General features: G+C 48.9%; 1 protein-coding gene across 1 annotated transcript; it reads left to right on the forward strand.

Annotated features, from left to right (window-relative positions):
• Positions 1–1,769: 1,769 nt before the first annotated feature.
• On the forward strand, positions 1,770–10,869 carry LOC144144344 (troponin C). The gene is made up of 5 exons (XM_077675758.1): positions 1,770–1,919; positions 3,164–3,191; positions 9,503–9,646; positions 9,852–10,103; positions 10,722–10,869. Exons 1-5 carry the CDS (start codon positions 1,917–1,919, stop codon positions 10,748–10,750), a joined length of 456 nt encoding a protein of 151 aa, XP_077531884.1. The 5' UTR covers positions 1,770–1,916; the 3' UTR covers positions 10,751–10,869.
• The last annotated feature ends 1,268 nt before the right edge of the window (positions 10,870–12,137 follow it).

The following is a 12,137-nucleotide window of genomic DNA, read 5'->3' on the forward strand; positions in this document are numbered from 1 at the left end:
GCGTGAAAAAGCCGCCCAATAGCAAGATGTCTAGCTCATGACGAACATCGGGGAATCGATGATGTAGACATGTGAAGATGGCGGCGTCCAAAAACTCGAAGGAAAGGGTGAGAAAAAAACGACAAACTTTGCAACAAAAGTGTGAGCTTTCCGCTGCGCGTAAAAGAGTAATACCTGGCACAGAGGACGTTGACGACCCAATCTAACGATTGCGCTACTTCTAGTGTGCTCAAAATGCCTTTCAGGGCCCCTTTAAGTCGACGGCCACCAGTCGCACAAACAAGATTACGTGACGTCGTGAAGAAGTCGCCGATAAAACGGTGGAGAGTCGCCACGGCGTTTCCTTTAATACTTCAATTACTTGTTTGATGTTTACACTATGTAATTGTTATCTCTGTTATCGGGACAAAGCAACCAGACTTGTATTTCGTCTTCATGGGCCGTTTAAAACCATCGTCCAGCAGCTGCATTCCGCCGCGGAACTGCCAATGTGCCCACCTAACACTTGAAGCACGACCGATGCAAAACGCTTTGGAGACACACCCCCGGCACACAACTGCAGCGCGGCCCACTCGTGACAAGCATTTTGCGGGCCGAGTGGAGGACTGGAGACGCAAGCGCTGACAAACGGAACGAGCTGCCTTGCACCTTGCTCCGTCATTAACAATTAGCCTTCACTAAAGGAACGCCATTCAGACTGACGAAAACGCGGTGTGTCTCAAAATGAATTATCGTAAAATTATCTGCGAAAGCGAATAATTACGGCTGTTTTGAATATTGTGCAGAGCGCTACGGAGGAGCGCGCGCGAGAAAAGTGGAGCGGAGGCGGCCGTGCCCTTGGGCGAGGTGTGTGAGATGCCATTGGCTCACGCGTGCTTTTGGCTCTTCTCCATTTTTCTCCGTGGCGACTTTTCGTAGCGCATGGTAGCGCGGTTGAGATTTCAATGCCCGAAATGAGTTTTGATAGTTTACGTTGGGACATGCCTGCCCTGTATCGAAGCAGTAAGGGAAGAAGCATTTTTGTTAGTCTTGTTGGAGCAGGGTAAGGCCATTAGAGAGTAAACTTCTGTCACGTCGCGACCATAAAGGAGGTGACCGTTCGTGACAAACAAGCGAATGACGGCACGCAACGAGAGAGAGAGAGAGGGAATTAGGCGAGGTATGTACAGTGAAATAGACCACCACGACCGCCGTCGGTACTCCAACTAGCCCATAGAGAAATTTCGGCGAGAGGGGGTGGGAGATTGACCCCCTAACCCCGCGCTGTCTTATTTACGCCACTGTAATCGACGTCGCAGCAGGCGCAGTCATTTACTTGTCAGAGCTGGCACATCGTGCAAAAACACTAAAAATAGTCCTAGAAATATTGCTGGAGAGAAACAAATTCGGTAAAAACATAACGCGCAATTTTACTGTGATTTCTCTCGTGCAACGGCACATGTGTGGCTGCCAAAGCGGAGGCCAGCACGGCAGCGACCGGCAGCGGCGGGGGCACATCCGAAGCGCCGCCGCGAGCGCTAAAATTAACCCGGCCCGCCCAGATCCAAGACGGGGTGCCGACGAGGTTGGAGGCCGGCTGCGGGCGGCCGTTCAAGTTACCGCGTCGCTTCGGACTCGGCCCGGGTTCCCCACAGACGTGGCCGCTGGACACGGATGGTGACGTCATGGGAGGCGGTTGTCACGTGGCATGATCCTCGGGCCCGCGCAGGGCCAGCGCCCCCCCCCAACGGGACCCTCCAAAAATGGAGCCCCGGGCCCGACCGCGCGATGCGATCGCCTTGCGCCCCACCGCCGGCTTGCCAGTCGGGAGTACGCCGCAAGCAGAGCACGTTTCTTTCGGCCGCACAGGTCCTCGACGAGTGCGTCCACACAGCAGTACAGGGATTTGCCGTCGCCGTAGCCCGTCGTGAATAGACATGGTAAAGTCTGCCTCCGCTGTTCTCTTCCCCACCTATCTTCTCTCTCTCTCGCTCCCTGCGCGCATTTGTTCAAAACAGTTATACGCCAATTTTCGATGCTGCTTTGTTCAGGCATTTAAATTAGGACATAACGAGCTTGCACAGTGCCTTGATGAATTGATTTTGTTGGGCAAGGAGAAAGCGAGACGGCAACTCCAGAGGCCCGATTTTTTTAAACGAATGACAACGAAAAAAGGCCCTACTTTATGGTAAGAAATCGAGAGCTCAAGGTAGGTTTTTTGGTGCCGTGGTCTGAGCTCAACGTCTCTTCGTTTCATTTTCTTTTGCTTTACCAGCCCATATAATTTGGTGGGATAGTTTGTCTATGTTCAATATGATAAACACTCAGAAGCGAGGCAGTAATAAGTGCAGTTTTTTGCCTGCCACATGGGGCGTAATCGATAAAAAGGGGACAACTCGTGCGCGTACTGCCTTGCGACATCAAGGGGGTGATGGGAACTACATTTTGCATTTTTAATTACCCCTCAGTCAAATAAATTCTAGGCTGGTCGCTACAGACATCACTCTCGGGGCAAGCCCAAAGAACGGAATGGCACAGAAAAAAAAAAAAAAAAGTCCTGGCGGCCTAGGTAATCGGAAACTGCCGGCTACAACTAATTTGACTTTTAACACCGCGCATTATTTTGGCGGTTCGCAGTTCGCAACCGTCATGCCTCGTGACCGTAGTGTGTACATGAACCTGTTCTTGTTGCAGCATTACTAACCGTTTGCTATTGTCGTCGTGAATGCTTCCCAATTTGAAGCACGCATAAAAAAATGAAAAGTTCAAGCTAATATAAACATTTCGTTGAGCCATGGAGCCGGTTGTACGTAGGAAATTTAACGGTGAGGCCTTTGTTCTACAGCGTGTTTTTCTTCGTAAAATTGCAAGGTAAGACTGAGCTAGTATATTGGTTTGCATATAATCAGACAAATTCTTTGTGGGACGTCGACATCGGTAACCCTGCGGACGGATTATTTCTTTGTGTAGCTATGCTACACCAAAAGCAGAGTGGTGAAGTGAACACCTAGGGATGAGACGAGAAGCTGGTTGATGGAAAAGCCTAGAGTGATGAGAGGAGAGGACTACGGGGGAGGGAGTTGTTGTAGATCCGCCGAAAAACATTATCGCTGTTGCTAATGGCAATCATGACAATGGTGCATTTTCCCCTGTGACTTAATGCTGCATTCTCTCTGCCTCGCAGGATGACCTTACGAAAGAGCAAGTGCAGAGTAAGTTTGACATTTATTGTCTCCGCCTTCGCCAAGAAGAGCGCAGTGAACGAGTTGGCAAGGACAAAACCAGCTTGCGGTTGAAAAACACTCAATTTAAATCTCGTTTACGGCGAGAAAATAAGCAGAGAGCAGAGTGGTTGCAGTTCAATAGTGAAGCGGCAAGGCGTGACGTCATGCAGATGTAGCGGTGCGGGTGTCAGCAGCGATGGCCGCGGGGTCTGACAGAAAAAAAGCGAAAAATAGCTTTCAAAGATCCCTTCAGGGGTGGTTTTGTAAGTTCTGTCCATTTCGTCTCCGTTTGTGCATTTTGAGCGAGCCCTGATTGGCTGAAAGTAGACCTAATACCCCTCATATGTGACGCAGCACAAGCAATTGCAGGCGTCGGTATATGTTCGTTGTCATAGGCCCCGCAAGTGGAACCACGTCACGACTGAAATGGACGCGAAATGGACATTTTTTTATCGGACACAACTCATATTTCCACCCAACCCGTACTGAGCCCTAAAGTACACAAAAAAGGTACGACTTTTTCGTGGGGGGAGCTGGAAGCACGCGGGATTTCGGTAACGCCGAGTAGCCGTCTCGAAGTGGCGGCGCCGAGCCGCGAATGGCTGGAGAAGTGTGCCGCAGTGCAGCGCATGCGCGTGCCTGCGAGGGAGCAGCCGACGTCGGCCCGCCCTTTTTCATATGCCGCTTGCGTTCGCTACGAACCGTTAATGACGCCGGATGCGGCTGTTCAGAGCCCTTTTCTTATGTTCTCACGCATATCTGGCGTTATATGCAGGTGCACATCTTGAAATACGCGAGAACGAACCGGTTTCTAATGCCAACGCGCGTTGAATCCTTCACTTTAAGGAGTACCCGTAGGTTGTCTTCACCACAATGCTCCAGAATGACCAATCGAAGTGGCCTAGTGGGCGAATTCGACGAATGACGTGGCCGAGCATTCAATTTAAACTAAAAATGGAATCTGAGCAAGTGCATTACGCAATGCAAAACGCCATTTACGCCTTGCGTGTTGTCCCCGCGCACATGCACTTTTTTTAGTCAAATCACATTGGGCTTCGCCATTCGCTGAATTTGTACGCTTGGTCACGTCAATTGGCCATTTTGGAGCGCTGTGGCGAAGACGACCTATGGGAACTTAGAGTGTGCAGCTTATGCCTATACATTAACAGCGGTATGTTCTTGGTCGAGGCTTTCATGGGACGAAATGGGGTAACGCGGTCGCAGCGATGTGGAGGGGGCATAGCCTGGCAAAGAGGAGAGCAATCGCCAAGCTCACAAGCAGCAAATTAAAATAATGCTTGAAAGATATGCAGGCAAAGCATTTCTAAACTACTAAATCTACTGGAAATGTTTATACTTGTCAACATTGTTGACCAAAAAGAAAACATTAAGCACATTTGAGGTAACACGTCAATACATAAGCGATATTTGCATTGTTCTTTTATTTAAAAGTACATGAGTGCTTGGTTTTTGCGATAGCAAATAAAAAATATGCCTTGAAAAAACGGTGCCCCTTCGTGGCAGCATTCCAAGTTCAAAAGAAACAAAAGGTTCCAGTAGATGGCGCGAGCAGTGGAACATTGGCGCGAATAGGAATCGATCTGCTGGCTTTGAGAAGTTTTGTGAAGATTAGCCTTGCGATTAGGGGAAGCCAGGTAGCTTCGCTTTAATATCAGCGTTCGTGACGTTGAGACAGTGAAGCTCGGCTGATTTTCACGTTTCGGATTTTTTTTTGTGTGTGTGTGAACACGTGGTTTGTCTGTACACCCCCCTCACCATTTAACTCCAAGAGATTTGACACCTGTAAAAAGGTTGTGTAGCACCACCCGTCCTCCTCCATAGGTTGTACACTGAGCTCCGCGGGGTATCGAAATTCAGGAATGGTCGCGACAATATGAGCTCTTTTTACACCTAAGTATTTCAAGCACAAGCTATTTTTCTTTTTGTCGATGCGGGTTCCAACTGGCTATGATGTGGTGTGTGGCGAATGAGTTGACACTTACCGGTAGCATGGTGCTTTATTGGCCCAGTTCAAGGATACCGGGCTCTTGTTGAGTAATTTCCACTCTCCTACACTCGCATTGCATGTTACAGGGATTCATAATTCGGGGTCACGTTAGCGCTCTTTGAAGTTCTCGCTCACTTAGCAGACCAGAGGTAAAATCTTAAAACATCAAGTTTGAAACTAGGCCCATTGACGAGTCCCACGTAAAAATATTTATGGCGGCACGTTCGTGTTCTGCAGTGAAGACACAGTTCGGCAGTGCTTACTGGAAGGTTGGGTGTGGGTTTCGAAATTTCTTTTTCTCGCCTAAAACAAAATGTACTAGCAGTAAAGGGTTCCACCACAAGCTAGATGATTAATGCGTATAAAGACGTATGGCACGCGTTTTTCCGTTGCGTAATTTCGGTCTGAATTCGAACAGAAGGTCATTTTTTTTAACATTCGGGGATAATTTCATTGAAAAGTACCCTGTCGATTTTTTTTAAATTATTTTAGCAGAATGTACCAACAGACAAAATTATTCTGGCTGAAGATTAACATTATTGAAAAGCAAACTCCGAGTGTGCCCGTTTTTTTTTTTTTCTATTGACCCAATACAGCTGTACAGGCATACAGCTTTGGTGTAAAAGTCTCTTGTCTTTGTAGCACGAAGTTCTCTAGCGCGAAGCGTAAACGAGTGTCCCGGTGTTTTTTTAGTACGCGTTACGAAGCGCTCCAGCGCGAAGCGTAAACAAGTTTCCCGGTGTGTTTTTTTTTTTTTTTTTTTTTTTTTAGGACGCGTTACGTTCTAGCGCGAGGCGTATGCGAGTTTCCCGGTGTTTTAGTACCGTGACTACATGAGACGAACGACGATTACGACGACGACGACGACAGGAGACGCCAACAGCCCCAGCCCCTGAGGGGCTTCGCCCCTAAATGGCGTAAAATAATTACACCAGTCGCTGGCTTAATTATATAGCTTATAGAGAGCCATGATGCTTAATCGCATTGCACGCAGTAGAAGCCCTCGAGGAAATGACGAACGAGGGCAAAAGCGTCGTTTTTAAGCCTTTGTTCGCGACCCAACGAGAGGCGTGTACCTGCGCTCTTTCACTGGAAAACAAAGCGATGACGTTGCTGGGAGGAACGCTTTCCGGCCGCCTAGCTAGGTCTGCTGGAGTGCGCCGCAACTACGGGACCCGAAATACCCTCGAAGGTGGCGCCCTGCCAGGACTCCATGCAACCACTCGCTCGTCTATTTATCCGGCCCGCCACCGGTTGCCATGTACGCTGATTACAATGTAAACTTCTTCACCTCTGAACCGCGAGTAAGCCTTCGCACAACTCGGGCTTGCTCCGAGAGCCGAGCTTGGATGGCTGGTAAAACTCGTTAGCTCGTTCCAAATCATTCACCTGGTCCCCCGGCCGCCCTTTCCTTTACAATATTGTTTCGACGACGTCACGTACTGCACCTGAATACATCCAAGCGGATGTTTCATAGGGCGCAGAATTTAAAATTCCTGGGGGCGGCCTTGAAGAAAAGATGGCAGACAGGAACTCACACAGGGAAAAGACAAAAATCCCGGGCCATCTCCACTAACGTGAAACCTGGGGAGGGGCGAAGCATGCAGTGTATGAGTGTATTCTTGGCGCCTTGGTGTTTTTGACAACGGAGATGAAACAGTTGGGGGGTACAGGTCTCTTGTCTTGTGTAAAAGTCTCTTGTCTTTAAAGCACGAAGCTCTCTAGCGCGAGGCGTAAACGAGTGTCCCGGTGTTTTTTTAGTACGTGTTACGAAGCGCTCCAGCGTGAGGCGTAAGCCAGTTTCCCGGTGTTTTGGTAGCGTGACTACATGAGACGATGATTACTACGACGACGATGACGATGACGACAGGAGACGCCAACAGCCCCAGCACCTAAGGGGCTTTTCCCCCTAAAAATACAATATAAACAACACAAATAAAATTACTCTTAACGAACGGAGACTTTTGGATGCAGTTGGCGCATTCTCCCTGACATTCCTTTCTTTTTTTCACTTTTGTTTTTCGTCAGGAGCACAGCCAAATAGCTGATGTGGGAGGGAGCAGACGCTGAGGCCGCGTAAGGTTGGTCCGCCGCCGTTCGAGACAAAATTAGAATTGCCGGTATAGTCGTTATTGGACGATAGTCACCTTCCCTTCTCACTCCCTGAGTACGCCAGTGCCCGGGTTTCTTTATAATTGTCCGACTTTATATTTCTGCTTTAGACGAAAAAAATTAGAGAAAAGAAATTGTTTACGCATGTTATATGCTACTACTAACCTTAACCAGAGGAAGGTTCAACATGAGTTTTCGTAAGCCGATCGTACATTTGCAAACCTTAGTTTAATTAAGGAATTTATCAGAATATTTTACTTTGTATGTATTAGTCCTGTCGCCCCCATTTTCTCAATTCTCAAAAAGTAGGGGAGTTGCCCTGCATGGGGCTATACTATCGCTTATCAAGCAATCAGTGTGTCTATTGTCCTGCAAACGTGCTTCGTAGCAGTACTGAGCTGCCAGAGGCGAAACGCACCGTTCAGGCCTAAGTATGAAAGCGTGCTTCACTGCGGTGCTGCGCTGTCGGAGGCGGAGCACGCTGTGCAGGCACAAACTAAAGGGCGCCCTTGGAGCGGGGCGAGCACTGTCGCCATGCTGGTGTAGGGAAGCGGATGCTGAAATAGACGATAATAAGTTTGCTGCAATACCCAAGGAAGGTTGGAAGGCCCTAATTGCTGTAAAGAGAATCGATCTGGGAGCTGTATCGAAAGGCATATGGGTTGAATATACATGCGCGGCCACATTTTTGTTCATTTCGTTACAACGGTAATAATAACAACAATAGGCGGACCTGTTCTCATACGGTGAACGTACACGAGTTCTGCGGGACTAAGCTTACGGCCGAAAGACTTCGAACGTCTGGATTTGAGCTGGCATCTTGACCGGTGTGCGTTTTCGCTTCTATCTCCCACCGTAGACCCCATCATAACCGTCATGATGAGATAATGCCGGGCCAAAATGGAAGCCTATGCGGACGCTGCCGAGCGTTTCTGCGGATGGTTTACGCCACTGCGTCGGCCGTCCATGCGTCTCGCTCCAAGAATAGTCGCCTGAACCGCACGCATTCCCCCGCCGTCGAACGCTGGTCTGGTCTGGGCGTTTCGCTCGCCTTTTCTGGCCTCCCGTCGTTTATCGGCACCAACGAGTGCTTGGCGCGGCAAACTTGCATACAGAACGGAAAGAAATTAACCGGACCAAAGAGACAGAATTGGCGCGTATTCTTCCGCTGAAAGCATTGGACCACTGATCTTTTCAACGTTTTGTCATCTCTATTTTTTTTTCTCTTCAAAGGCTACTGTGTTCCTTTACTCACGCTATGTCCACTGCAGTCGCACTTAGAGTTGCATGTATAATTCCGGGAAACTTTGTCTGACCGAGAAAAAAAATGATTTTATGCCTTAGCTTTTAGGAAAACTCACGTATTTTCACATAAGATAAAGCTTAGGTGGCTCGTAGATTTTTTTTTTACCTGTGGCTAGAAAACAACACATTAAACTCAACTTTTGTCATTTGTAGCCAACTCGATTTGCCTTACTGTTGCTCGTATGCCTCGCTGTTAAGTGAATAAGAAGCCTAGAACAGTTCGAAGGCGTACACTTGAAACACTCATTCCTATCGGCAATTTTTATCAGGGTTGCTGTGGAAACCGATGGTGATGTTAAAATGGGCGCAAAGCACTTTTTTAATGCTAGCTTCTAGCGCAGGGGTTTCTGTGTAGAGTGTTTGGGAAAAATATTCCTCCCGCGTAATCCGCTGGACACCAGTAACGGTGGAATGTGGGGATATTCGCACCCATCCGCGCTCCGCACACATGCCACGCGAGCGCTAACTGCGCTGTACACAGAGACAGGCAAAGGATGCAGGAGACGATGTGTGGCGCTTATTGCACGCGCAATCGCGATCACCGCACACGTTCACGCAACAACACGGGGGCGAGGGATCAACGGAATACCGGGGCAGACCAGGCTGCGTGCCACCGGTGCCCCTGTAAAGAGAGCAGACCTCCCGCAGGGCTTCTCGTTTGGAGCTGATGCGGTGCAGAAACCGGTCCATGCGCTGTCCTCGCCAAACAGTGCCAAACCGCTGTCCCGTCACGCGCACGCGCCCTGCGCGTGCGCATGCAGGGCGCGTTCGCGTGACGGGGAATTTAACCACGCATACGAAGGTTTTCGTTTCCTTATTGAGACCACCGATGCAGACGATGAGGATGGCCTTGCTTGCCTTTTCCCCCTTGCAGTGTTGCGCAAGGCGTTCGACATGTTCGACCGCGACAAGAAGGGCTTCGTGCACACCAACATGGTGTCGGCTATCCTGCGTACGCTGGGACAAACCTTCGAGGACAAGGACCTGAAGGACCTCATCGCCGAGATTGACCAGGACGGTGAGCACCCAACCGCGTGCACCCCCCGTGAGCGAGGGGTGAATACTGAGCGTAATGACGGAAGGGCCGCCCGATTACGAGGTGAAAGAGTGATGGAGCAAATGAGGGAATGGAAGCCTAAAAAGGGGGCAATGAGTGTAGCCGCAGCGCAGCGATGGAATGGGCGAGTCCACCGCTTTGGCAGTGAGTGCACGTGCACATGCAGGGTCGGGAGAGCTGGAGTTCGACGAGTTCGTGGCGCTGGCTGCTCGCTTCCTGGTCGAGGAGGACAGCGAGGCCATGCAGGAGGAGCTGCGCGAGGCCTTCCGGCTGTACGACAAGGAGGGCAACGGCTACATCAACGTCTCCGACCTGCGGGAGATCCTGCGCGCCCTGGACGACGCGCTCACCGAGGACGAGCTGGACGAGATGATCGCCGAGATCGACACCGACGGCAGCGGAACCGTAGACTTCGACGGTAATCGCCTAAACGCATAGTCTCTCACACTTTACGAGGGTTAACCTCAGTTCTCAAAGTGAAGGAAAGAGAACAACGGCTGGAGAACATTGACGTGTGCGAAATTTAGCAATCTCCATCTGGTTTGCGCCAAATTTAAGCTCTGGAGCCAAATCAAGGCCGTGGATGGCAGCTGCAGGACCTGTATACGACACAGTCCGCAACATTTTCCCATATACTATATATGTATATCTGCTCCCCGAGATGATCGCATGAGAAAAAGGGTTGTTTCTAACACCGACGCTACATATAAACCTCCCTGTGATGCCGTAGGGTAACTTTATCGCATTAAAAAAAAAAAAAAAACACCGACGCCTGTTTACTGCAAATACGGTATGTACTGGTCGGGGCACGTCGCCGGAAATCACGTGGGCTGCAGCTGCTTATCGCTCTTTTTGTTGTACTAAGATTCGGTTTTTGCGTTGTGATCATATACTTAAACGTAGAGCTGTGCCGTCCCCGTCACTTCATCTTTCCTGCTTGACACTTACTCCTCTTCCCTGTGCAAAACCACACCTAGGGAAGTTCCCGGGAAATTTGTGGCTGAGTTCCGTGCGTTATTTTTCTATGGCTTTCCAGAGTTCATGGAAATGATGACCGGCGACTAGAGCGACAGCCCAGCACCCTCCTCACCCGTGCCACAAAACAAGCAAGGACCTCGACCAGAAGCGCAGAAGAGGAGCAAAAAGAAAAATTCCTGCGGAATAAAGGACACGATAACAATTGACTCGAAAGTGAAAGAAATGTGTTTGTTTAGAAGAAAAGCACAAAAAAGTGATGTGGCCGGGGTGGAATAACGGGGAAAGCGAAGACAGAATCGTCGGGGGCGCTGACTGTGCAAAGATGGCCGAAAAATTAGCAGTGGCTTAGCTCGGCTATGCCAGAATATACATAGCGTGAGCTAAGGTTGAGCTGGTTATTCTTAGGTTTCCTGGTTGTCTAGGATTAGCTGATTATCATGCTTACTGCTGCTAAAACGATTTCCAATTAGGGCTGGGAGTCGATCAAGAATTTTAATCCGATTAATCGGATGCCTTCAATCGGTTAATTAATCGATTAATCGGATGTGTTCGTTCAGATGAATAAGGCTTAAAACACAAAGAATGTTCAGTTTTTCCTGGTGGTTGTTTTTATTTCACGCGCTGTTGATATTAGTTTGTACAAATCGTTTTATACAATTATCATAATTTATCCAGCTGCGGAGGCAAACAAGCTCGTTAACATTTTCAGGCAGTAGAGTTTCTTTTCTTGTTAACAGCCATCCCGGCTGTGCTGAACACATGCTCGCATGGCGTTGAGGTTACCGGGACAAACAGTAGCATTTTTACAACGGGTGCTAGTTTTCGAAGGAAGGAGCTCTGCACCCTCCACCATTCCAAGGGATCCAGATCGTCGTCGGCTACTTCTGCCATAGCCCTTTCAGTCACGAATTATTATATTCACTGCAGAAAAATTCCATACTTGGAGGTTTAGCAGTGTCAAATGTCTAGAGGTAAGAAAAAAAGGTTCAGCCTCTCTAGAATACTTATTTGCAAATGGCGTCGTGTCCTGATACGGAGACACCATGACTCAATCCTGCTTTTCCCTATAAAAATAATAAATATCCTGAGGCAGTTTACAAACAAGGAGGTGAAATAATAATAAATGATTTACGCCGCAGTAAAAGAGAACTTAGGACGGCAACACACCGGAGCTCCCACAAAACTTGGTGGCGTACGTCCATTTTGAAACGATGCTTATGAGTGCGGTTCCGCCATTCCACATCACATGGTGCTACCTTTCACTTCCGTAGGTTTCGAACATCAGCCGCACCGCCCTACAGCATGAACTCTTCGTTTTCACGAAGAAAACGACGAAGAAAGTCGCGTCTCCATATGGAGACACGGTGACTGAAAGGGATAGAGCGGTATAACGGCTCCTGGCAAGGTGTGCTTTGTTCATGATTTTCCGCCGCAAAATGGTACTTTCGCTTTTTGCTGGGAGTATCTTCAGTGG

This window comes from Haemaphysalis longicornis, unplaced genomic scaffold, assembly GCF_048455015.1.
Source record: "Haemaphysalis longicornis isolate Haplotype H1 unplaced genomic scaffold, Haemaphysalis longicornis Haplotype H1 scaffold_7, whole genome shotgun sequence".
NCBI classification, from domain to species: domain Eukaryota; kingdom Metazoa; phylum Arthropoda; class Arachnida; order Ixodida; family Ixodidae; genus Haemaphysalis; species Haemaphysalis longicornis.

Coding starts and splice junctions, on each gene's coding strand:
- LOC144144344 (XM_077675758.1), top strand. Junction 9,647..9,851: donor CGCCGAGATTGACCAGGACG/GTGAGCACCCAA, acceptor GTGCACATGCAG/GGTCGGGAGAGCTGGAGTTC. Junction 10,104..10,721: donor CGGAACCGTAGACTTCGACG/GTAATCGCCTAA, acceptor ATGGCTTTCCAG/AGTTCATGGAAATGATGACC.